Source organism: Erythrolamprus reginae, unplaced genomic scaffold (genome assembly GCF_031021105.1).
Source record: "Erythrolamprus reginae isolate rEryReg1 unplaced genomic scaffold, rEryReg1.hap1 H_35, whole genome shotgun sequence".
Taxonomy (NCBI): Eukaryota; Metazoa; Chordata; class Lepidosauria; order Squamata; family Dipsadidae; genus Erythrolamprus; species Erythrolamprus reginae.
In genome coordinates this window covers 95,622-118,881 of record NW_027248490.1, presented here as the reverse complement: position 1 = coordinate 118,881, position 23,260 = coordinate 95,622, and the positions used below count along the sequence as shown (strand labels likewise).

Genomic DNA, 23,260 nt, shown 5'->3' with positions numbered 1-23,260 from the left:
GGCGGAGGAGGAGAGGGGGCGGATCGCGCCCCAAGGCAGAAGGCAGCCATCTGCCCAGACAGAAAGGAAACAAGAGAGAGAAAGTGAGAAGAAGAGAGAGAAAGAGGGGGGGAGAGAGAGAAAGAGAGGGAGAGGGAGAAAGAGAGTGGGAGAGGGGGGAGAGATAGCAAGAGAGAGAGAGAAAGAGAGAGGGAAAGGGGGAGAGAGGGGGGAGAGAAAGAGAGAGGGAGGGAGAGAGAGGAGATAAAGAAAGAGGAGAGAGAGAAAGGAAGAGAAAGAAAGAAAGAGGGATAGAAAGAGAGAGAGAGTGAGAGATGCTCAGTGAGCCTTTCTTTGAAGTTGCCTTTCTTTCTTTCTTTCTTTCTTTCTTTCCTTCTTTCTTTTTCTCTCTTGCTCTCTTGCTCTTTCATTCTTTTTTCTTTCTCTTGCTTTCTTTCTCTCCTTCCTTCCCTCATTCCATTTCTTTCATTCCCCCTCTCTATTTTTATTTCTCTTTCATTTTCTTTCTTTCTCTCTTTCTTGCTTTCTTTCTTGCTCTTTTTCTTTCTCTCTTTTACCTTCCCTTCCTCTATTTCTTCTTTTCTTTCTCCTTCCTACCTTCTTCCCTCCCTCCCTTCAGTCCTTCCTCTCTTACTCTCCCCTTTCATAAGTTTCCTTGCTTCCTTCCTCTGTTCCTGTCCCTTCCCCCTTTCTTTCTTTCTTTCTTTCTTTCTTTCCTTCCTTCCTTCCTTTCCTCCCTCCATTTCTTGCTTTCCTTTTCCTTCCTCCCTTCCTCCCTTCTTCCCTCCCTCACTCCCTTCTTTCACTCCTTCCTCTCTTCCTCTCCCCTTTTTGGCTCAAAATATTTTTTTTCTATTTTCCTCCTCTAAAATCTAGGTGCGTCTTATCAGCAGGTGCGTCTTATAGAGCGAAAAATACGGTAATAAATAATAAAACTATATACAGATATTTTCCTGTTCGAGATAGTTTTTGTGTATATTTTACCATGCAAGGCTCTTAACAGCAAACTCCAAAGAAAATGCTGCTAGAGCTACTGAATGACCTTCATATTTTTTAAAATGAAAACAAATATATTGACCAAATTAGAGGCAAATCAGATATCCATTTCACCAGTGCATATTCATAATAACATTAGGTAGATATTTCCAAATTTTAGTATCTGCATAAAATACAGACAGCATTAGCATCCAAACAATCTAATGCACGGAGGGAAGAGCATAACAGAAGTTAATTGGCAATGTCTCTATTTAAAAAAAAATGAGGGTGAACATATGAGGACAATAGCCACACAAGATATCTAGGAGCTTCACATTGCAAAGTAACATGGCATTATTTCAGGGAATGAAAAGATGAATCCTTGATATTTATACATTAGGTATTTAGCAAATTAGTTAGACAAAGAAGCAACACATTGTGCTGTAGCTAAGAGGCTAAAGAGGCTAAAATACATCATCAAGTTGGTTTTCAAATACAGAATTTATTTCTTTTAATCCAATGAGCTAATTTAAATCTCAACATTTGAAGACATAGAATGTACATCAATTAATCTATAGATAGATCTTTTGGAAACATCTTAGATGGAAGCAATTAGTCACAGGTACTTAATTTCAAAGAGCAATGGCCTTTTTATTAGAATGTATAAGTTACAATCCAATCTTTAACAATGTAAGTATTAAAATTAAACAATGTTAATTAGGGTTTTTTTAAGGAAGGTGGCACAATCTAATAGGAATGTAAAATGATGTAGCAAACACCTTGGAATTGCTAGAAATACAAAACCGTAATATAGTTGCCATAACTTTATGAAATTATGATTATCTTTCTTAAGATCAGTGCAATACTCAAGAGGCAATTCTCTGACAATGTAAAAATAATAATTATTCTTGCTCCAGGATAAAAGCAACTCTTAGTTTTCACCATCTAAGAAAAACATGGAAGTAAATGGAAGAAAACACTAAATTTCCTAGGGTATATACAAGGCAGTTTCTGGCGAAGTTCCTAGGAAGTTCCCAAGCATACTAAAAACTGAAACAGTGTACAGAGAGTAACACATCTTAAAACTTTTTATTGTTGTTGTTGCTGTTACTGGGCAATTCTGTTGTTGCTGTTACTGGGCAATCCTGCTAAGCTCCTAAACTTAAAAATAGTTTAGCAAACATACAACACTGAGTTTACTTTGGCAGTTCTCTTTTTGACTCATTTATGGGATGGTTACACTATTGTACCCTGCTTTCTCCTCTTCACCATTTTCTGTTACATCTCAATAATAGGGTTTATTTAACTTGGTTAGACAACTTTTTAAAAAGAAGGGAGTGGAGAAAGAGACTTTGAAACATGACCTACCCAAAAATGATTAAGAATTCAGCCTTAAGAACGCTCTATTGATCTACAGACTTCCTGAGGAGCATTGGGATAACAATTCCATTTAAGAAGTGAATAGTCTTTGTTAAATAAACTGACCTATAAAAACAGTGATATTAAGCTATATAACAATCCTATCAAAATTCTATTATGATATGTTACATGACAGCACATGGGGCTTAGAAAAAAATTAATATAAAAAAAACCAAAGAAATACTGACAATACTTTGTAAATACTATGTAGAAAGGGTGAAAAAGGCAACCTAAAAGTTGGAAAGGGGAGGTGGAAAGGGAGATTGTACTTTTGTTTTCCCTCTTAATCTATATATCCACTCAATCTTCTTATCTAGGGAAAAGGCTTAATTCCTGACATATTTATCTACATATTTGGTAGTGCAAGAACCTGCTATAGCAACCTTAAGATTGATTCTCAACAAATCTTGCCTCATTTGCTTTAGTCTGCACCTGCAAATTAAAGCAAGTTTACTAGACATCTCCTGCCCCACAATGAACACAGGAGTAATAAAATGTTTTCATTGCAGGTAGAATTTCTCACAACAGGTGTACATGATGTTGAGTTGAGATATAATTTCTAGGCATCTCTAATGCTTCAGATTCTTGCTTTGAACAAGCAGGAGCACAGACATAGCTTTTAAAGCAGCTGTATCTTTTTTTGTGTGGCAGCTGCAAAAAAAAAGCCATATAAAAGTTGGAAAAGTTCCATAGTATGCTGCAATTTTAGTTAATTCCATTATAAAAATTTGATGAATGTTAGATGGGAACATATTTAAGGCTGAGAACCTAAGTGCTTCTTAAAAATGAAAAGTCTTTGCTAATAATCGTTTTATGATTTATCACAACACTGTTTCAGCAACCTAAAATGAATTTATTTCTTTACTGTTTATGAAGCATTTCTAGTTCTTCAATCAGAACTGAGTCTAACTGATAAGGTTTGGAAAAAAATAATTAAATGTGTACATGAAATAATATTTAAGCAACCAAATCAGAATTGACAGAGATGTTTGTCATTTCCTAAAGATGCTTACCTGCACTTTTTTTAAAGCTACTGGCACACCATCCAACAAGCATGTTGCTCTGTAGACTTCACTAAACTGTCCACGGCCAATCTTCTTCTCTATCCGAAAATTGGCTAAAGTATTGTAGCCCATGTCAGGTCGTAAGGCTTTCTGCAGTCCAAGAAACAAAAACAAACAATTAAATAAACTTTCTTTCACCTTCAATTCAGCCAGGTGTTCTGAATATTAACTCCAGAAAAATAAATGTGGGAGGAGATATTCATGAAAAGATAAACTTGAATGTAGTGGCAGGAACAAGGAAATACTCTTTATTGGCAGCTATCCTGAAGTGGGTACTTGAAAAACACTAAGCATTGCTTGTTCTGAGTTTGAAATGCTCCCTTGAGAAATGGGAATATTATGCAAACTTGAGGTAATATATCTAATTTTAAAAATGAATTCTAAGTGTCAGTAATTTCCTACTTAAAGAGCTACAATTTCAGCTATCTTTTTAAAACTGATAAACACGTCTGTGTCAACAATGGAAGGTTTGATACTTAAAACAGACTTCCCGTTACAATTTAAGAAATTAGCTTTGGTCTTCAAAGTCCTGAGAGCCCAGGATTACGGTTTTGAACAGGGAAGCAGGGAAAGGGTGTACAAGTTCCAAATCAATTGTGGAGTTCACTAGGTAACCTCAAGTCAGTCGCTTTCAGCATATTTATGTTATAAGGCTACTCAATTATTTGGCAAAAAAAATGTTAGCCAATACAAAAAGGTGCCATATGAAGTAGTATATTCTCATTAATTGGAGGTCTTTAAACCAAAGCTATGCCATCATATTTTAAAAATTATTCTAGTGGTTCCTGCACTAAGCAAGGGGTTTGATTAAATGCCTCTAAAGACATATCTAACTTTTTGATTTGATGAAAATGTATCATCACACGTAAGAACAACATGGAAGGTGAAGATGCCTCTTGATCTTTTCAGTTAGCATTCTTTGCTTATTTATTTATTTTATTTATTTATTTATTTATTCAATTTTTTTTATGCCGCCCTTCTCCTTAGACTCAGGGCGGCTTACAACATGTTAGCAATAGCACTTTTTAACAGAGCCAGCATATTGCCCCCATAATCTGGGTCTTCATGCTGCCATGTTGGATAGGCTTAGTGGAAACTGAGCTTCTAAATATCTGAGGATGCCAGACATGGGTCTGGCTTAGATGTACAGTATGTGTATTATACACATACATACACACAAACATGTAAATTGAGAGGAAAACATACATATATTCTATGTTCATCTATGTTCATATAAGTCTTATATTCAGAAGACAAGATTCCTTTGGACTACTACAGCAGAAGAAGAAAATATGAAGGAGACATAAAACTCAGCATAGTGTTTCATTACTCAAGAGAAAAACTAAAACTTTAACTCATTACTTATATAAATATATGGAAGAATATGTACTGAACTAAAATCTGTGAAAACATTACAAAACAGATCAATGTAGTCATTCTCACTGTACTGCTTTAAACAAGATCAAGAAGATAAGCACAACATTAGAATCTAGTTTCCCTCCATTTCCATTATTGATGTCCTTTTAATTTACTATTTAAACAGACACACACTTGATTAATACATAGATGACATTTTATATATACAAGGTAGGAGAATCAGTAAGGTAGTGTACTCTGTTCGGTTATACTGTATAATGTTTGTACATTGAAGTTTTACAGATTTCTCCACTAAATAAAATAGGCCAAACTGAAATGACAACAAAGATCTGGAGGAGAACAACAATTTTCTCATTTCTAGAGTTTAAATTGCTTTTTTTAAAAAAGTGTGCCAATTCAAAATGATTTGGGAACAAAAATACTCCCTTTAATAAAATTTCAACGGCTACTAAAAATCAACTTAGACCTTTGATTCATCGGTTGCTTAGCCCCACAATCAAAAGTATTCACCAGATGAAGCACAGTCCAAACATGGAGCTGCTTTGATAGGAATAGCAATGTACCAATTCAGGAAAAAAATATATTCCAAGTGTCTCTGCAGGTTTAGTGAGTTCAGCCTTAGCAGTTAGAGAGAAAAAAAACATTCAAAGTTGTGGAGCTATCTCTTATTATTCAAATGCTACAGAGAAACGGGATGTAGCTTCATTAAGTTTGGAGCATTTCTGTGGTTGTTTAACCAGCATATATTTCAAAATTGGAATAGCGAATTGCATCCTCTGTCTGCGCAGCAACTTGACAAACATTAGCATGAACTACTAAGGCAGTGTGACAGCCGCATGCTGAGAGCAAAGTCTCCCTAATGTGTTTTGGCATGCAGGTTTGTAATCACACATTTACATATGCAATGACCTACATTTGCATGTCAGATCACACACTGTCTGGCTTTATTAAGACCGGGCACCTCTCTGTGTTTGGCGGCCAGAGTGGCGAGAGAGGGCCAGAGGGTGGTGGGGTTTTTTTGGCAGTTGAGATGAACTGTCACTGAGAATTAGACTGAGATAGCCTGAGCATTAGACACTTCATTAGAGGTAATCTGTTTAACAGTGGGCACTGTATGTAAACTTCACAGCCCATTTGCAGCATCTTCTCTGCCCACCCAACCCCAGTGGTCTTCCTTCAAAGGGCAGTGTGGCTGACTGACAGCTTGTCTCATCTGCTCCCTTGTTCTGTCATACAATTCAGACACAGAGACCTGACATGAGAAGCAACATAGCTGCACATCTCCAACTATATAGGGGGACTCCCTCCCACACATAAAGGAATTTGGAAAAGGAATAAACTCATGGATAATAATAGGGCCATCAGTTGGTCAGAGAACATATTATACAGCAACGATTAGACTGCATTGCAATCAGGCTTTTAAAAAAAAAATGGCAGGATGTTCTATAGTATCTAACAAGAGGATTTTGATTTTTTCCCCCAAATAAAGCAGAAACTCATGTACTGAACTAAAATGACCTATTTTAACTCATTCCTGTGTTCAAAATAAATCCATAGTTTGTGAGATGACAAATACAAGAACAGACTCTCATTCTCCGTGCCTTTTTTGACATCAATTCTTTCCTCCTTTCCTTTGTCAGAATACAGTATGATTTGCTTGGCACTGTACACAATGGCCACAAAAGAGACAAAAACTTTGCAAAATGCCATCCAAAGTGTAATCAAACAAGCATCCACCGCATAACAAGCAGCACACATTTTCACACTCTACTTATAGAGAGGAACATAACCACTATATAAAATGCATTTTCAGTCCAAATTCGACTACTTTGTTGAATTTGGTGCCTGTCAACAGCCTTTCGACTCCTTACTAAAGAACTGCAGCTATAGACCAGATTTCAACATTTTAATTAAATGGTTGCATTCCACCACAATGGCGGACCATTCCTCAACAATAGCATGGCCAAACACTTTTATGAATCTTTGAAAATGATGCTTGCAAAGAGAGAAAAAGAAGCACATTCTTGCTAATGATTTCCAAAATCCAAGAACAACTTTGCTTTGTTAACTATTACTTTCAATTATTTATAGCTGCACTATTTTGTACTGGCTTAATGTTCTGGGGACCTAACATAGTACATTTTCTCCTCTAGGACAATGGAAAAGAGTTTCCCTTGGGACTATGAAAAAAAACACTGAAGGGATACCAGTTATATTAGCACATTATCTAAAAATCACCTTGCACACTGCCTTTCTCCTCATTACACTATTTTTGCTGCTCTCATTCTTTATATTCTTTATTTTTATCTCTGGTATTATTCAAGCACGATACAGGTCTTTTTTCAGTCAGCTAAGGTGCCAACATCTGTCTGACGCAAAGCCTGTCACAAATCAGAAAGCAAGGACAAGCTTCAAATTTATGATTTAGCATTTTGCTCTGCAGCAAAAGCCACAAGGCCATATCATCACATGCAGAAGTTTAATCACACTCTCCCCTTCCAGAGACTGATTGCAACTGTATATTAAGCTACTTTTTCTATCATTGCATTTATCTTCCCCAGTCCTGAAGCACTTTAAAGAATTGTCCTGTTCAAAACAGAAGATATACTCTTGAAGCTAAGATTGTTAAAAAAATAAATAAAATTTTCATGAGGGTAGGGTGCTGGCAGAAATACTCTCACTTGGAAGCACAACCTGAAGGTTAAAAAAAATATTTTTTTTGACATTACGTTGAACAACTTTAACCCATTTGCGCATTTCTATTCTTCTCAAAACACAATACTCATGAAGGTTAGAAGCTATTCTGGAGCTTGGATGAATACTAACATGGGAACTTATCACTAGAAATAAAAATACTTTTGATAAAAAAAATACACATTTGATTGCAAGTAACAAAATTTATTCCTATCCACTTTAATAGATAAGCAATAGACACTAGGTATAGCTATAGGAATATGTTGAAGGATTTTTCCTTAAAAAAAATTAAAACTGAAATAGAAAGGATACACATTGGGTTGTATAAATTGTGATTTAATGTTTTAATGTTTTATAGCAAAACACCATTATAGCAAAAATCCCCTTTCTCCATAACCTGGTTCTTCCAGGGATAAACTGTTAGCTTTACAGATATTTATTATTATTATTATTATTATTATTATTATTATTATTATTATTATTACTGTTATTGTTATTGTTATTATTATTTAGATTAGTATGCCCCCCCTCTCCGAAGACTTGGAGCAGCTCACAACAATAGCAATGCAATACAAATCTAATGTTAAAAGACAAAGTTAAGAAACCCACTATAATTAAAAAACAGGCAAGCTACACAATCGCACCACACTCAAGTCCTACTAGTCAGAAGGGGGGCATCAATCCCCCCATGCCTGGTGACATAAATGGGTCTTCAACATCTTGCTGAAGGGGAGGAGGGTGGGGGCAGTTCGAATCTCCAGGGGGAGTTGATTCCAGAGGGCCAGGGCCACCACAGAGAAGGCTCCCCTAGGTCCCACCAGATGACATTGTTTAGTAGACGGGACCCGGAAAAGGCGAACCTCAAGGTGATGAGGGCATGAGTGACCATGAGCAGAGACTCCCTGTCCAAATAGGGCTGCAACTGGTGCACCAGGCGAACCTGGGCAAACGCCCTCCTTGCCACAGCCGAGAGATGGTGTTCCAATGTTAGCTGTGGATCGAGGAGAATACCCAAGTTGCGAACCCTCTCCGAAGGGGTCAATAATCCCCACTCCAGGGTAATGGACGGACTAATGGAATTGTCCTTGGAGGCAAAACCCACAGCCACTCCATCTTGTCAGGCCCTAACAGCCTCCAGGCACCGGCACATCACTTCCACTGCTTTGCCAACTGGACATGGGGTGGAAATGTACAGCTGGGTGTCATCAGCGTACTGATGACACATCACCCCATGCCCTTGAATGTCCTTACCCAGTGATTTCATGTAGATATTAAATAGTAGGGGGGAGAGGACTGACCTCTGAGGCACCCCACAAGGGAGAAACCTTGAGGTCAACCTCTGACCCCCCACTAACACTGACTGCAACCGGCCAGAGAGGTAGGAGAACCACTGAAGAACAGTGACCCCCACTCCCAACCCATCCAGCCAACACACAAGGATACCATGGTCGATGGTATTGAAAGCCGCTGAGGTCAAGAAGCACCAGAACAGAGGATAAACTCCTGTCCCAGGCCCGCCAGAGATCATCCATCAGCGTGACCAAAGCAGTTTCCATGCTGTAGCCGGGCCTGAATCCTGACTCCCGAGGGCCTAGATAACCGGCTTCTTCCAAGGACCGCTGGAGCTGGAGCACCATCACCTTCTCGACAACCTTCCCCATAAAGGGAAGTCGGGAGACTGGATGGTATTATTAAGTATGTCTGGGTCCAGGGAAAGCTTCTTGAGGAGGGGGTGCACAAGTGCTTCCTTGTAGGGAGCCGGGAAGGACCCCCATCCTCAAAGAAGCATTGACAATCTCCTGGACCTAGCTGCGTGTCACCTCCCTGCTGGCCGAAACCAACCAGAAGGACACGAATCCAGTAAACAGGTGGCGGAACTCACAGCTCCAATGGCCTTGTCCACTTCATCAGGTGTCACCAGGTCAAACTCCTCCCAGACAGGTGGTCAGCCAACACTGCAGTCCAATTGGAGTCAAGGTCCATCTTAGTGATTTTATCAGCGAAAAATGCATTAAAGTCCTTGGCACTGCCCTGCAAGGGCTGCCCAACTCTCCCCTGATTTAGAAGAGAGCGGGTCACCCTAAACAGGGCAGCAGATTGATCTGAAAATCATCAATCTCCGGGTGTGTAATTTCACTACAATTTCTCAGCTTAATTTGGTAGAATACTCATCAATGCTCAGCTAGCTGAGAATCTTTACTGCAGACAAGAATGAATTGTCACCAACAGATAGAAAGTCTATTATAATGTAAAGTTATCAGGGACTTGTGTATTTTCCCAACTGACTGTTTTTCCTACTGTCCTTCCAAATAAACTTAACACTAATTTAAACACAAATCTGGGCAGCTCTCAACAACCTCACCTCCCTTAATGGCCTTAATGGCCTTGGACAACTGTGATATATTTACAGAATGTTCCTCTCTTGCTGAGAACCATCTTGCTGGAACTCGAGTATAGATAAAGCCACTACAGCCAAAGAAATTAATTGCAATTGCAACTTAAATTTTCATCCAAAATAAAAAATAAAAGAATATAGCATCAGATTTGATTTTAAGGTAAGTATATACATCTTGAAAATGTAAAATCTGTGTCACTTCTTTTAAGATGATTGCTAGTTTCAGGAGAATTATTTAAATTTGGTTTCAAAAAATAGAAATATATCAAAAGTTATACTTTTTTTATGATCAGTTTTAGTTATATAATCTTTTCAGGGATATCTGTATTAGATGAATTACAATTTTAAGGCTTCAGTTTTTCTTTCCTTTCTTTCCTTTCTTCTTCTTATTATTTTTTTAGTGTTCTTCATTACCCCATTTCATTCCTGTCCATGTTTCCCATTCATGTTTCCACTAATTCCAGAAAAGGGAATCAGAAACAGATTCTGGAATAGATGATATCATTGGCATTCAAACTACCTTTTAGTCTATATGATAACAGTTCTTTTAATATTAATGTATTTCTGACTACCTGCTTGTACAGTACTAGGTTATCTAGATTACTTTACCTGTGGTTGAAACTGAGACACAGGAGGACCTGGCAGACCTTGTGATTGTTCATCCATTATTTCAAATCACAATCCTTTTGAATAACCTGCATTAAAACAGAATACAATGAAAACAGATTTTTATTTGCATTTTTCTGAAACACTTTACAGGGTTAAGGAGCAAAAGATTATAATCGTAGTACTGATAAAAGAAGAAACCACAGAAAAAATAGTGAAGTTAATGTATTTACATACAGGAAGAGCACGTTCAGTCAGCCAAAGAAACATCAATTGATCTTATTTTGCATGTAACCTTTAGCCCAAGTTTGTATTTAAATATCTGTGCCCTTTTCATTTCATTTTATTTTCTACAGATGAAAGCTGGTGGCTCACAATATCATCTACATAATCTTTTTGGAACTACAGAGACATCTGAAGGATCCAAGACATTTATCACAATGATGAAACCAACATTGTGCTATACATACAATATTACAACATACATACAGTTAACAGGCTCAGACTTAACCCTGACAAGACCGAATGGCTATGGGCACTGAAAAATTACAGCAATTGTCCATCTTTGGTTCAGGAGGCGTGTGGAATTACCGCACTCAGAACAGGTTCTCAATTTGGGTGTCCTCCTAGATCCACAGCTAGGATTAGATCATCACCTGAGAGCTGTGGCCAGGAGGACCTTTGCACAGGTTCATCTAGTGCACCAATTACAACCATACCTGGATCAAGAGGCTCTTCTCATGGTCATTCATGCACTTATCACCTCACGCTTGGATTATTGCAATGCATTCTACATGGGGCTACCCTTGAAGAGCATTCTGAGACTGCAGCTGATCCAGAAAGCAGCCACGTGAGCTGTTGTGGGTGCACTGTGGTACCAATTCTGTACCAATTCTCCATGGTCTGAACTAGCTTCCAATTGGTCTCGGGACCCAATTCAAGGTGTTGGTTATTACATTTAAAGCCCTACATGGCTTAGGGACAAACTATCTTCAAGACCGCCTCCTACCACATAGCTCCCAGCAACCGATAAGAGGCCACAGGGTTGGCCTTCTCTGGGTCCCGTCAGGTAAACAGTGTCGGCTGGCCGGCCCATGGGGGAGGGCCCACTTTGTGGCTGCTCCGGTTCTTTGGAATCATCTACCTTCCAAGATCCGGACTGACCTCACTCTACTGGCCTTCTGAAAAACCATAATGTTCTGGCTTTTCCAACAGGCCTGTGGTTGAGTTAATGGCACACCATCAAGATCTGACCAGGAATGATATGCATGGGTTTTTTTTAGCTGTTTGGGTGTTCATCGTGGATTTTAAATTGTTTTGTACTGTTTTTTACTATGTTTTATTTGTATTTTATGTCCATTTGCTGTGAACGGCCCAGAGTTTTATATTTATTTGTAAAATAAATAAAATGCATTCAGAAAGTATTCCTCCCTCCCTTAATTTTGTCAATTTTGTTGTGTACTTAGGATCCTTGTCATATTGGAAAGTGAAACTTTGGCCCTGTCTGAGGTTCTGAGTTATAGAATAGGTTTTCATTGAGGATATGTAATTTGCTCCATTCAGCTTCCCCTCAACCCTGACCAGTCTCCCAGTCCCTGCTGCTGAAAAACAACCCAAAGCATGATGCTGCCACAACACTTCATTGTTAGGATGATATTGGGCAGGAGATGGGCGGTGCCTGGTTTCCTCCAGACATAATGTTTAAAGTTGACACCAAAAAGTTCAATTTTGTTTTCATTAGACCACAGAGTCTTGTTCCTCACAGTCTGAGAGGACCTTCAGGTGCTTTTTTGCAAACTCTAAGCAGGCTTTCATGTGTTTTGCACTGAGGAGAGGCTTCTGCCTAGCCACACTGCCATGAAGCCCAGGTCAATGGCAGGCTGCAGTGATGGTTGTCCTTCTAGAATTCTGTCCCATCTCCACACAGGCATTCTGGAACTCAGTCAGAGTGACTATCGAGTTCTTGGTCACCTCTCTTACTAATAAAGACCATCTTCCCTGATTGCTCAGTTTGACTGGATGACCAGCTTGTAGAAGAGTCCTGATTGTGCCAAATTTCTTCCATTTGAGAATTATGGAGGCCACTCTGTTCTCAATGCAGCATAAATTTAATTGTAGCCTTCCCCATATCTGTGTCTTGGACTAATCCTGTCTTAAGCTCTGCAGGCATTTCCTTTTAACCTCATAGCTTTTGCTTCGCTACAATATGCAATGCATTGTCAGTTGTGAGGTCTTCTATAGAGAGGTTGTCTCTTTCTAAATCATGTTCAAGTTAATTTACCGTAGGTTGACTCCAATCAAGGTGTAGAAACATGTCAGCAACTATCAAGAGAAAAATGGGATTCACCTGAGCTAAATTTCAAGTGTTGTTGCAAAGGGCCTGAATATTTATGCCAATGTGGTACAGTGATAACTCATCTTACAAACCCCTCATCATACAAACTTTTCGAGATACAAACCTGAGGTTTAAGATTTTTTTGCCTCTTCTTCCAAACTATTTTCACCTTACAAACCCAAGCCACTGCCACTGCCACCGCCTCCAGACTTCTGTTGCCAGCGAAGTGCCCATTTTTGCACTGCTGGGATTCCCCTGAGGCTCCTCCATGGGAAACCCCACTTCTGGACTTCCGTTGCCAGTGAAGCACCCGTTTTTGCCCTGCTAGGATTCCCCTGCAGCATCACAAAAACATGGAAGTCCGGAGGTGGGGTTTCCCAATGGGCGCTTCGGCTGGCAAAAGGGGTGAGTTTGGGGCTTGCATGCATTAATCGCTTTTCCATTGATTCCTATGGGAAACATTGTTTTGTCTTACAAACTTTTCACCTTACAAACCTTGTCCCGGAACCAATTAAGTTCGTAAGATGAGGTATCACTGTATTTCCATTTTTTTTTCTTCTTAATAAATTTACAGACGTTTCTAAAATTGTTTTTACTTTGTCATTATTATAGAGTACTGAGTGTAGATTAATGAGAGAAAAGGTTCCGGAGAACATTTATATTGCTAGAGAAGCCTTGTAAACATACTAGAAATAAGAATTGGTCTATTCATTCTTATTCATAAATACATGACATCCTCTCAAAAATAAGCAGACATGTAATTCTGCTTAACAAACTTTCTGAGGTAAATCCAGGATAATCTGTAAACCTCCTTGTGCAAATCCCAGAAGGGTGAGTTAGTACTGCCAATGATATACTTCTAAGTGTATGTAGGATTGTAGATTTGCATGCAATTTTTCCTGAGGCACGTGACTATAAAATAATAAAAGGTTAAGTATATACTACAGATTTGCCCAGATTTAAATCATGTGGATAGGTTCCCAGAGGAGCAGGATTTCTTCAATTTCTCCTACTTCCAGAACCCCCAAAGGCATTAAACATTTAGATTAGCTTGACAGTTGGTCCAAATATATTCCTTCCCATTGGAAGCAGTAAGAGGAAATATTTTTCCCAAATAAGAAAAAAAGGCAGTGACAATGTTTTTATCCTGCCAGTCTTGTTACCAAATGGGCATCTGAATCGTTTGGAGAAGGTTTTGAGAGTTCTGTTCAAACAATAAGAACATTCTGCCAGCAGCGGCATGAAATGACAATTTTTTAAAAGCACATTTTAAAACCCATAAAGATAATTCCTTATTATCCATTTATTCAAGAAGAAGCTAAGACTGAGTAAAATGAAAATGAAAATGTGAGTATATTTTATTAGCTATAACTTTTTTCTCAATAGTATTATTGAGATCTGAAGTAACTTTAAATGTGAAAACACCGTGGAGGATATAAGATATAAAAAACATGTTGCAAAGAATGGTAACAACAGAAATACATTTCTACAGCTCCTTGTTAAAGTCAAGCCAGAAATTCAAATATACTGGATGCAGAAACACTGAAAAAGTCTATCCAACAGAATAATGTCACATAGTAGAATTACTGACATAATATTTGCACTTTTAAGACTGAAAGCTTCTTTTTAAGGTGTTATAAAAATGTAAATTAAAGCAGGGGTCGACAAAGTTGTTCAGAATCTAGGAGCCAGCCAAAAAATTTAGGAGCCAGAATTTTTTTTAAGCAAACTTGGTTTTTTGCCGAGTCTCCACCTGACATCGCTTTCACCCCCTCCCCCCCGGCACAGGCCTGGCTCCGCCGAGCCGGCTCTGCTGTACTCCCGTCGGGATCCGAGGGGAGACCGTTAGTCAGAAACCGAAACAGAGAAGAAGGAAAGGGAGACCGGGCCGGGGACGCGGGGGAGGGGGGGAGGGGGGAGGAGGGGTTACTGGTCGGAAGTCACCACGCACGCAGCCGGAGGAGGAATGAACAAAACCTCACGCCGGGAGGGGAGGGGCTTCCGCTTCTCTCCGAAGGCGGGTGAGCGGCCAAGATCGGAGCGTCTGTGTGCGGTGGGGGGGAGTGAAGGGGTTCGAGTAGGAGGCGGAATGGAGGCAAGGGGGGGAGGGAGAGACGCACGCAAGCGCAGGGGACGCTGGGAAAGCAGCTCGCTCCGAGGTTGATGGGCGGAGCTACGGAAGCCAAGATGTACCATTTCTGGGCGTAAACACAAGGCGGGAAAAATATACTGTATACCAGTGATTTTCAACCTTTTTTGAGCCGCGGCACATTTTTTACATTTACAAAATCCTGGGGCACACCACCAACCAAAATGACACAAATCTAATAAATAAATAAATAAATAATAAATACATACATACATACATACATACATACATACATACATACATACATACATAAATAACCCCCTCATATATACAATCCCATGTAACATCCCCTTATAAATACAGTCAATCATCAATCATCCCTCCTGAAATTTATACCACTGTCTCATTTCTGGGTACTTCTCCTGTCTTTCCCCCTTTTCTCTCTCGTGTTTCTCATTTCTCTCTCTTCCTCCCTTTTTCCCTCATTCCTTCTCCCTCTCACTTCTCCTCTTTTTCCATCCCTGTCTCTCTCCCCCCCTTATGTGTGTGTATGTATACACACTCCAACCATTTCCAAAACCAGTTGAGGGCTGGGGTTTTTTTCTCTTTTATCCTTTTCAAAAACAGGTGTGGGCTGGGGGGGTTTTCTTATTATTTGGGTGCTTTTTACCATATGCTTCAAGAATCACCTCTCTCTCTCTTTTGTTTCACTCTCCTCTCATTCTCTGCCTCAATCATTTTCTCATTTCTCCTTTTTTCTCCCCTTTTTGTTCTCATTTCTCTCACTCTCCTTTCCTCTCCCTATCTGTCTTGCTTTCTCTCTCTCTTGCTATCTTTTTCTCTCTCTTGTTCTCTTATTTTCTCTCTCTCTCTTGTTCTTTCTCTCTCTCATGCTTTCTCTCTCTTGTTCTTTCTCTCTCTGTTGCTCTCTCTCTCTTATTTTCTCTCTCTCTCTCTCTTTCCTTTCTCTCATTCCCTCTTTCTCTCTATCCTTTCTATCTCTCACTCTTTCCTTCTCTCCCTCCCTTTCTCTCTTTCCATTCCCTCTTTCTCTCTATCCTTTCTATCTCTCACTCTTTCCTTCTCCCCCTCTCTTTCTCTCTCTTTCCTTTCTCTCATTCCCTTTCTCTCTATCCTTTCTATCTCTCACTTTTTCTTTCTCTCCCTCCCTTTCTCTCTCTTTCCTTTCTCTCATTCCATCTTTGTCTCCTGGGGCTGACTGCGCCTGCCCTGCACCCCCCACCGCGGAGGGAAAGCATTTGGCATCGGCACCGCCAACCCCCCCCCCTCCACAAGCAGCAAAAGCCTCTGCGACTGAGCCGGAAGGCAAACGGCGCACCCCACCGCTTAGGCTTTTGCTGCTCCTGGGGGGGGAGGATTTTCTCCTCCCCGCCCCCCCGGCAGCCAAACGTCGCTGGTGCAGGAAAGCAGCGTGTTAAAAGGCGCGCTGCTTTCACGGAAAACAAACCCGGCTTTCCTGGCAACGGAGGATGACAAGCAGGATGAAGCGGGGTGGAGCAACGCGAGGCTCAAGCAGGCAGCTTCCGCGCGTTTCTTTCAGCGGAAGAGGAGGAGAGGGAGCGGATCGGGCGGGCGGGGGCTGCGCCTTCTACTGCCGGCGCCTCCCCGCCCCCGCCCCCCCCCCCAGGCAGGCAGGGGAATGGGGACTGCGCGCCCATGGAAAAGGGCACGCAGGGGGGGTATTTTGGGGTGCGCGGGTAGCGGCGGCGGCGGGCAATAGCCGGGGGGCGGCTTCTGCAAGTGGGAGCTCCAGGGCTGAAGCCTCAGCCCTGGAGCTCCCACTTGCAGGAGCCACCTCGCGGCACACCTGGCCATGTCTCGCGGCACACTGGTGTGCCGCGGCACACCGGTTGAAAAACACTGCTGTATACATACAGTACAGCAGGCAACATTTTCTAGGCGCCAGACAACATTTTCTAGGCGCCACTGGCGACCAGGCGCCTGGGTTTGTCGATCCTTGAATTAAAGTACAAATAATTTTTTCTAGACATTTTTTCACCAACATCTCTATTTGCACCTTTTAATTCTTAAACTAGGTGGTTCTCCATACAATGGTCCCTAAGCCTTTGCATTGTGCTTGAAACGTTACCAGAAAACTGTTCCACGGTAGTTATTTCCTTTTGTTTTTAATTTTAAAATAATTGTAACTGATGCAAGCAGCACATGTCTTAATAACAACCTCTACACTTAAGACCAGTGTGTGTGAGGGGGGGGGAGATATATGAAATCAATATTAAAGAATCCTGGGTTTTCTTAGAAAGGTTAGATATTATGATAACATTTCCCTTGAAGACACTATCCATTTTCCCTGTAGTATGTTCAATAAGTTTATTTTTTTAAAAACCCATTCATTTTCACTGAATTAAACCAAATTATCTTCTGTACAGGGAGAGGGAGAGGGGGAGAGGAGGAGAGAGAGAGGGAGTGTGTGTGTGAGAGAGAGAGAGAGAGAGAAGGAGGTCTTGTTTGAACTTGATGTGATGAAAAACAACTCTCAGAACACATTTCAGAATGTTCTACAATCTAAAAGAATTTGATTATTAATACGGACTTTTAGAGACAGAGAAACTTTATTAAAATATATGGTTATACACCAAACAGAAGTGAAAAATAAATTATATTCCATCCAATTTCAAAAAGAAAACATTATTCATGCCTCCGGTATACAAATCAAGTCCAGAAACTTCTAATGGATATGATGGTAAAAACATCAGCAATCATTTTATACATCTCCCAATTCTGTAGTTGCATATAGCATGTAACTGTCATATGAGAGCAGCCTGGATAGTTGTAATTAGAGGGAGATTAACTCTGCCCTCCAAAAATGATAGATATGGTATTTCAGAAGCAGGTGTGCTACTGTCTCAATTTCAAAGTCTGAGCAGAGACACCAAAGCTTTTCATAAGGAATACCATTGTATCTTTCTATCAGGACCATTCAGTTAAGAGCACCCAAATGTGTTCATATAAAGGTCCTTCTGTGAGACAAAACCAATAAACGATACAAATACTGGAGGATTGTAAAACTGAGTTCTGTTAATATTGTAGCAGAAATGAAAAATGGTTTTGAGTTTGTTTTGGTAAAACAAAACCTAAAATTTTCTGCTTGACGTCTTTCCAGGTTTAAATTAAATAGCATTACTGGGGGTGTGGGAGGCAAATCTACTACAGTGAACCATGTCATCTATTATTTGTTTCTTCCAACAAGACTGGTATCTGTCAGCACTTGTTGGGGTAATAATTAATCTCTCCAAAATTTGTTTTAGCTAATAGTTCAATTAGCTCAGACAAAAGAAAGGCAGGACTGGATAAATTCTAGTGTTAATGAGCCAGAAGTCAGCAAAATACTGGCCTCCTTTCTTACTTACTCTAAACAGAAGCAATTTCAAGCAATGCTAGGCACTTCTCCAGCCATTTACTAAGTCATTCTACCTCAATCCAAACTGAATAATATATATATTTGTAAGGGGAGGGGGAGATGAGTAGTAATTTCTGCTACGGAGCCTTTAAAACTTAAAACTCTCCCTTGAAAATACCTTTAGAAGCAATATATATTCTTCAAATGTAGTTCAGCTGATCAACACCCACTGACCAATTTAATACCCCAGGGAATTTAATCATGAATGTCACCTTTTAATTCCTGTAGTAAAGGGCCTGAGAATTTTATTAAGAGGTTTAACTAACAAAGGAAGTTTTCTCCTTCTCTTCCTCTCTCCCCCACATCCTATTTTTGACAAAGCACAAACTAAACTGTTCAAAAAAAAATAAAGAGAACACTCAAATAACACATCCTAGATCTGAATGAAATATTCTCATGGAATATTTCATTTGCACAACTATTCCATTTGCACAACTGCATTGTCAATCACTGATTGTCAATCAGTCTTGCTTCCTAAGTGGACAGTTTGATTTCACAGAAGTTTGATTTACTTGAAGTTATATTCTGTTTTTTAAGTGTTCCCTTTATTTTTTTGTGCAGAGTATTTTGGATTCGTTGGCAATTCTACACAACATACTTTGTGTGTGTGTGTGTTTGTGGGGGTTTTTTAGTGCAGCGCTTCCCTAGCACTCTAGAAGTCAAATTCCCATGGACTTCAGTGGGATTCGTTCCTGGATAAACAAATCTAGGCTTGCAAAATCTGGCACCATATTCGAGGAAAAAAACAAAACAAACCCATCTCTCTACTAGCCTCATCCCAATAAGGCTGGGTTCAATACCGAAACCGACCTGCGGCCCTAAGGCCTACGCTTTGCCTTCAAACCAGGATGGGGAACAAGCACCCAATTCGGACTGGGGATGCCTACCAGAAACTCCGCTTCCACGCAAAGTCAATCGCGGACGCCGCCTCCAGCAAATCTGGGGAAGGATACCCCTTTCGCGTGCTTTCCTACCCACTTTTATTTACTAGCTACGTAATACTTAATAATAATTGTCAACCGGCTGCCCGTTCTCGTTTTGCTTGCAAAACCCAAAAGCAACCCCAGCCCGGCACTCTTTCTCTCTCTTTTTCAAGCTACCGTCCCAGCCGGCTGCGTTCTCGCAGGAAGTCCTTTCTGAAGAAGTGCTGCTCATTGGCGACACTAGGGGCTTGAAAAGAAGGAAGAGAGGCGAGCGAAAGGCGAAGGCGAGCCGCTTTCCCAGCCAGAAAGAGAACCGGTCCCCCCAGACCTACCCACCGGCCCCTCACGTGAGCCCAGGAAAGCCGGGCCACCGTCTCACAAAACAGCAAGCGAGTAGAACGGCTACTACCTACCGCCCGAAGAGCGGCGAAGGACGCCGGCGGGGGAAACGAGTCGCGGAGGGAGGAGTCGGGGAGGCTCAGCGAGAGCGCACGCGTCACGGGATGCCCGGGAACTCGCGCGCTGGGTCGGCCCGGAGTGGTGTTTGGGGAGGGGCAATGGAGGTGGCCGAGGGGAGGGCGGGCTAAAAATTCCCCGGCCCCGAATTGGCGGCTACGGTTTCGAGGCCAGAAAGTTCTTCGTGTGGAGAACCGAACTTTGGTTTTTTTTTTCTCTGAAAAAGACCCGCTCAGAGATTGTAGCCGCCCTGCCTTGCGCTTTATTATTGTTGTTGTTAATAACAATAATAATATTTTTATTTATTTATTATTGTTATTTCCCTTTAAGGGATAGCCGTGGTGTTGATTTCCTTTTCGGAGCCTAAAATGTGTAGGAGTCGTTACGTAATTCGGAATTTCTCGTGAATGGCTGATTGAATTTGGAAGCTTTCCCCGAATTTGGATGACCTAATATGACCCCTCTCAGTTTTAGACTGTATACAAACGAAAACTGGAAATGTCTTCAGTTAAACTTGGACCTTCAACAATTATGTTTGCATTTAGAAGCGATTGATTGCATGGGACAGATAGCCTAAGCACCCAGCCCTTTGCAAACATACCATATATATGTTTTCATACAAGTTTGCTCATTGAAACTTCTGTTAGGGATAAAGTATCCCTTACATAAGTTACATTCTAACTAAAATCTTGATGTCTAGCCTGATGAAATGGTTTAAAAGGATTTCTAAGCAGGGTGACTAGTTTTCTGTAAATTTTATATCTTGATTACCTTACTTCAGAAATGTTTTTGTTTGTTTGTTTGTTTATTTATTTATTCACTCACTCACTCACTCACTCACTTATTATTTATTTGTCAAACGTGTATAGGATAGCAGTAGTTTGTATAAACATAACATAAGTAAAAAGTGACAATAAAAGAGGACACTAGGACAGGGATGGTAGTCACAGTGGTGTGCTTGAAGTTATAGCCGGTGGTGTGCTCTTACCGGCTTTGTTAATATAATGTGTAAGGGACAGAAAGATATCACAGCAGTCCCTAACTCTTTTATTCAGCTGCTTGTATGCTTCAGTATCTGCTTAAAATGTAAATGAATTACTAAGAAAGCCTCTCTTAACTGAAGATCAATCTCAGGATTGTCCTTTCTATCTTACTTTCTTGAATATTTTCTTGAATAATTATTTTTCAACAATCCTACAGTGGGATTTAACCAAAGGATGTTGTCATTTCTGAAGCCATTGGCTCCCATAACCTTCCCACTAGCACAAAAGTAAAATTAATTCTATGATTTGTGTAGCATGGGTACACAAAAGTATGTGTAACATCTAGCATAAGCAGTGCTGACTCCTGCTTATGCAAATGTGCATTATTGGAAGTTTTACTCAAATACTGTGTGACAGTGGGAATGTGAGGAGTGCTAAATATCAAACAGAATACTTGGGACCCTTGAAGTAGATAAATGGCTTGCAAACATCCTTTTGCAACAGCATGAAGATTGCTTGCCCACATTGATTGGAAGCCTTGTCCCAGCACTTTATAATATGGGGAAAGTATTGGGAACTCTTTGCATACATCTGCACTTTTATTTCTCCAGCTTCTAAATAGTTAAAGGGATATACTCTGAACTCTGAAGTACAGGATTGGGTAGTTGGATTCTACCCTGTTCCTTCCAACACTATACCCATATGGTTTACTAACTCCAGCAACCTTTGGGGTGTGGGAAAGGGGAAGAACAAACTGCTACATCCCTATGTGTTGTGGTTCAGCCTGAGCCAGATCAAAGACCAGCTGCGTCTCTGCTGGCTCCATGCCCGGGGGAGGCTGAGAGCGGAAAGGAGAGTTCTTGGCAGTCAGACAGCAGTCACGAAAGTGAAGGTGATGCAAGGCCTGAGAGCTCTGGGGAAGGGCTCTCCCAAGCAAGTAGCTTGGATTCTCTGGATTCCTTGGAGTCCCTGGATGACGAAGCACAAGCTATCATTAGTATGCGACAGAGACACAGAGATCAAAGGAGAAATCAACTACGCAGATATTATCAGCGCTGAATGAGGAGCACCTGGGGGTTGGGTGTGGTCCTCATTAGCAGGGAAGGGTTTATAAGGCATGCGAACCCTTTCGGCAGCGTGGAGTGTTATCAAAGGGGAGTTGGAGTTATCTGCCTTTTCTCTCAGCGTTTTTGTTCCTCTCTCTTGGCCCAGCAGCCTTGAAGACTGGTGGGAGGTGTGTGTGTTTGTTAGCTCAACAGCCTCGTCTGGCATTAAGAATCCTGTGTTTCTGTATGAACAATTGCCTTCGTGTATCTATTTGGAGTTCCAGTGTTTTCCTGATCAGTAAGGACATTTTCTGTTGGCTTCTTTTCTCTTTATCATTATAAAACTGTGTTTGGATTCAACCGGTGTGTCTGGCTTATCTTTTGGGGTTGGTCATAGCCTCCGGAGTGACCCAGACAGAACACTATGGATCTGACATTTAATTGTGCAACATTATATCTATTTGCCCTCAACTGTTAGAGCATTTGGTTTACATTTATATAAATACATAAAATCTCTTTCCTCTTCAAACTTTTGTGAAACACCTTTTGTGATGAGTTCAAGGATACAAAATGACCTAGGAAAGCACCTCTGTTTCTGTGTCTATTGGAGGACTTTAAATCCTTTTGAAAACGCTGTATATCTACGAATATAATGTGCCCTTTATATTATTACTTCAATTCAGAAAACTCAGTAATGGCAATGTAGCCATAATTTTAAGAGATGGGCTAATGCTGCATTTTTCCTGCTAAATAGGAATACCAATATTAAACACCTATGGAAGGGTGACTAATATAAGGGTTACTAATATACTAATTATTATTAATAATACACTAATATTACTAATAATGGGTCAGACACACATGCACAGAAATACAGAGCAAACAATGTATATCATCTGTGCTATTTCTTGTTTGGCAAATTGCTGGGAGGCAGAGGCCTTGTTTCCTTGTTTTCCTATCTCAAAACTAAGGTGCATCATATACTCCGGTGCATCATATGCTCCAAAAATTACAGTATGTATGTAATTAGTTAGAAATCCTTCTCACATCTAGTGAAACGGTGAAGGGATTTAAAGCAAACATCTCTTTTTTATATCTATATATACATTCGCCACAAAAATATGTAACCCTTCCCTGGTACAGAGCTGAAGGGATTGGATACTGTAGCCTAGAGGTTAATTCTCTGCCTTACAAGGCAAAGGTTACAGGGAGTGAATGGCTAGCTGATGAGGCCAAAATAAGGCTGAAATAGATCTGTCCTAGATAGATCCTTTGCCCTCCCCAGGCAAATTTTTGTTGCTAAATGAGACATTTGTTTCATGACCTTTCCTGCCACAGTTAAGTGAATCACTGTAGTTAAAATAGTAACAGGGTCATTAAGGGAATCTGGCTTCTGTATTGACTTTGCTTATGAGAAGTTTGCCAAAGGTGATCCTATGACTCAGATACTGCAACCACC

General features: G+C 40.4%; 1 protein-coding gene across 5 annotated transcripts in view; it reads right to left on the bottom strand.

Annotated features, from left to right (window-relative positions):
* Positions 1 to 19,825, bottom strand: part of LOC139155631 (serine/threonine-protein kinase Nek7) — an 84,914-nt gene extending 65,089 nt beyond the window's left edge. For 2 of the 5 annotated variants that reach the window (XM_070730837.1, XM_070730841.1), the window contains exons 1-3: positions 19,730 to 19,825; positions 10,534 to 10,619; positions 3,408 to 3,548 (exon numbers count right to left, since the gene is read on the bottom strand). In XM_070730837.1, coding sequence (XP_070586938.1) covers positions 3,408 to 3,548; positions 10,534 to 10,590 — 198 coding nt within the window. In that variant the 5' untranslated portion in view covers positions 10,591 to 10,619; positions 19,730 to 19,825. Of the gene's footprint in view, positions 1 to 3,407; positions 3,549 to 10,533; positions 10,620 to 19,280; positions 19,505 to 19,648 lie in introns of those variants that run through there. The other 3 variants (XM_070730838.1, XM_070730840.1, XM_070730839.1) reach the window with 3 other exon arrangements.
* Positions 19,826 to 23,260: the final 3,435 nt, after the last annotated feature.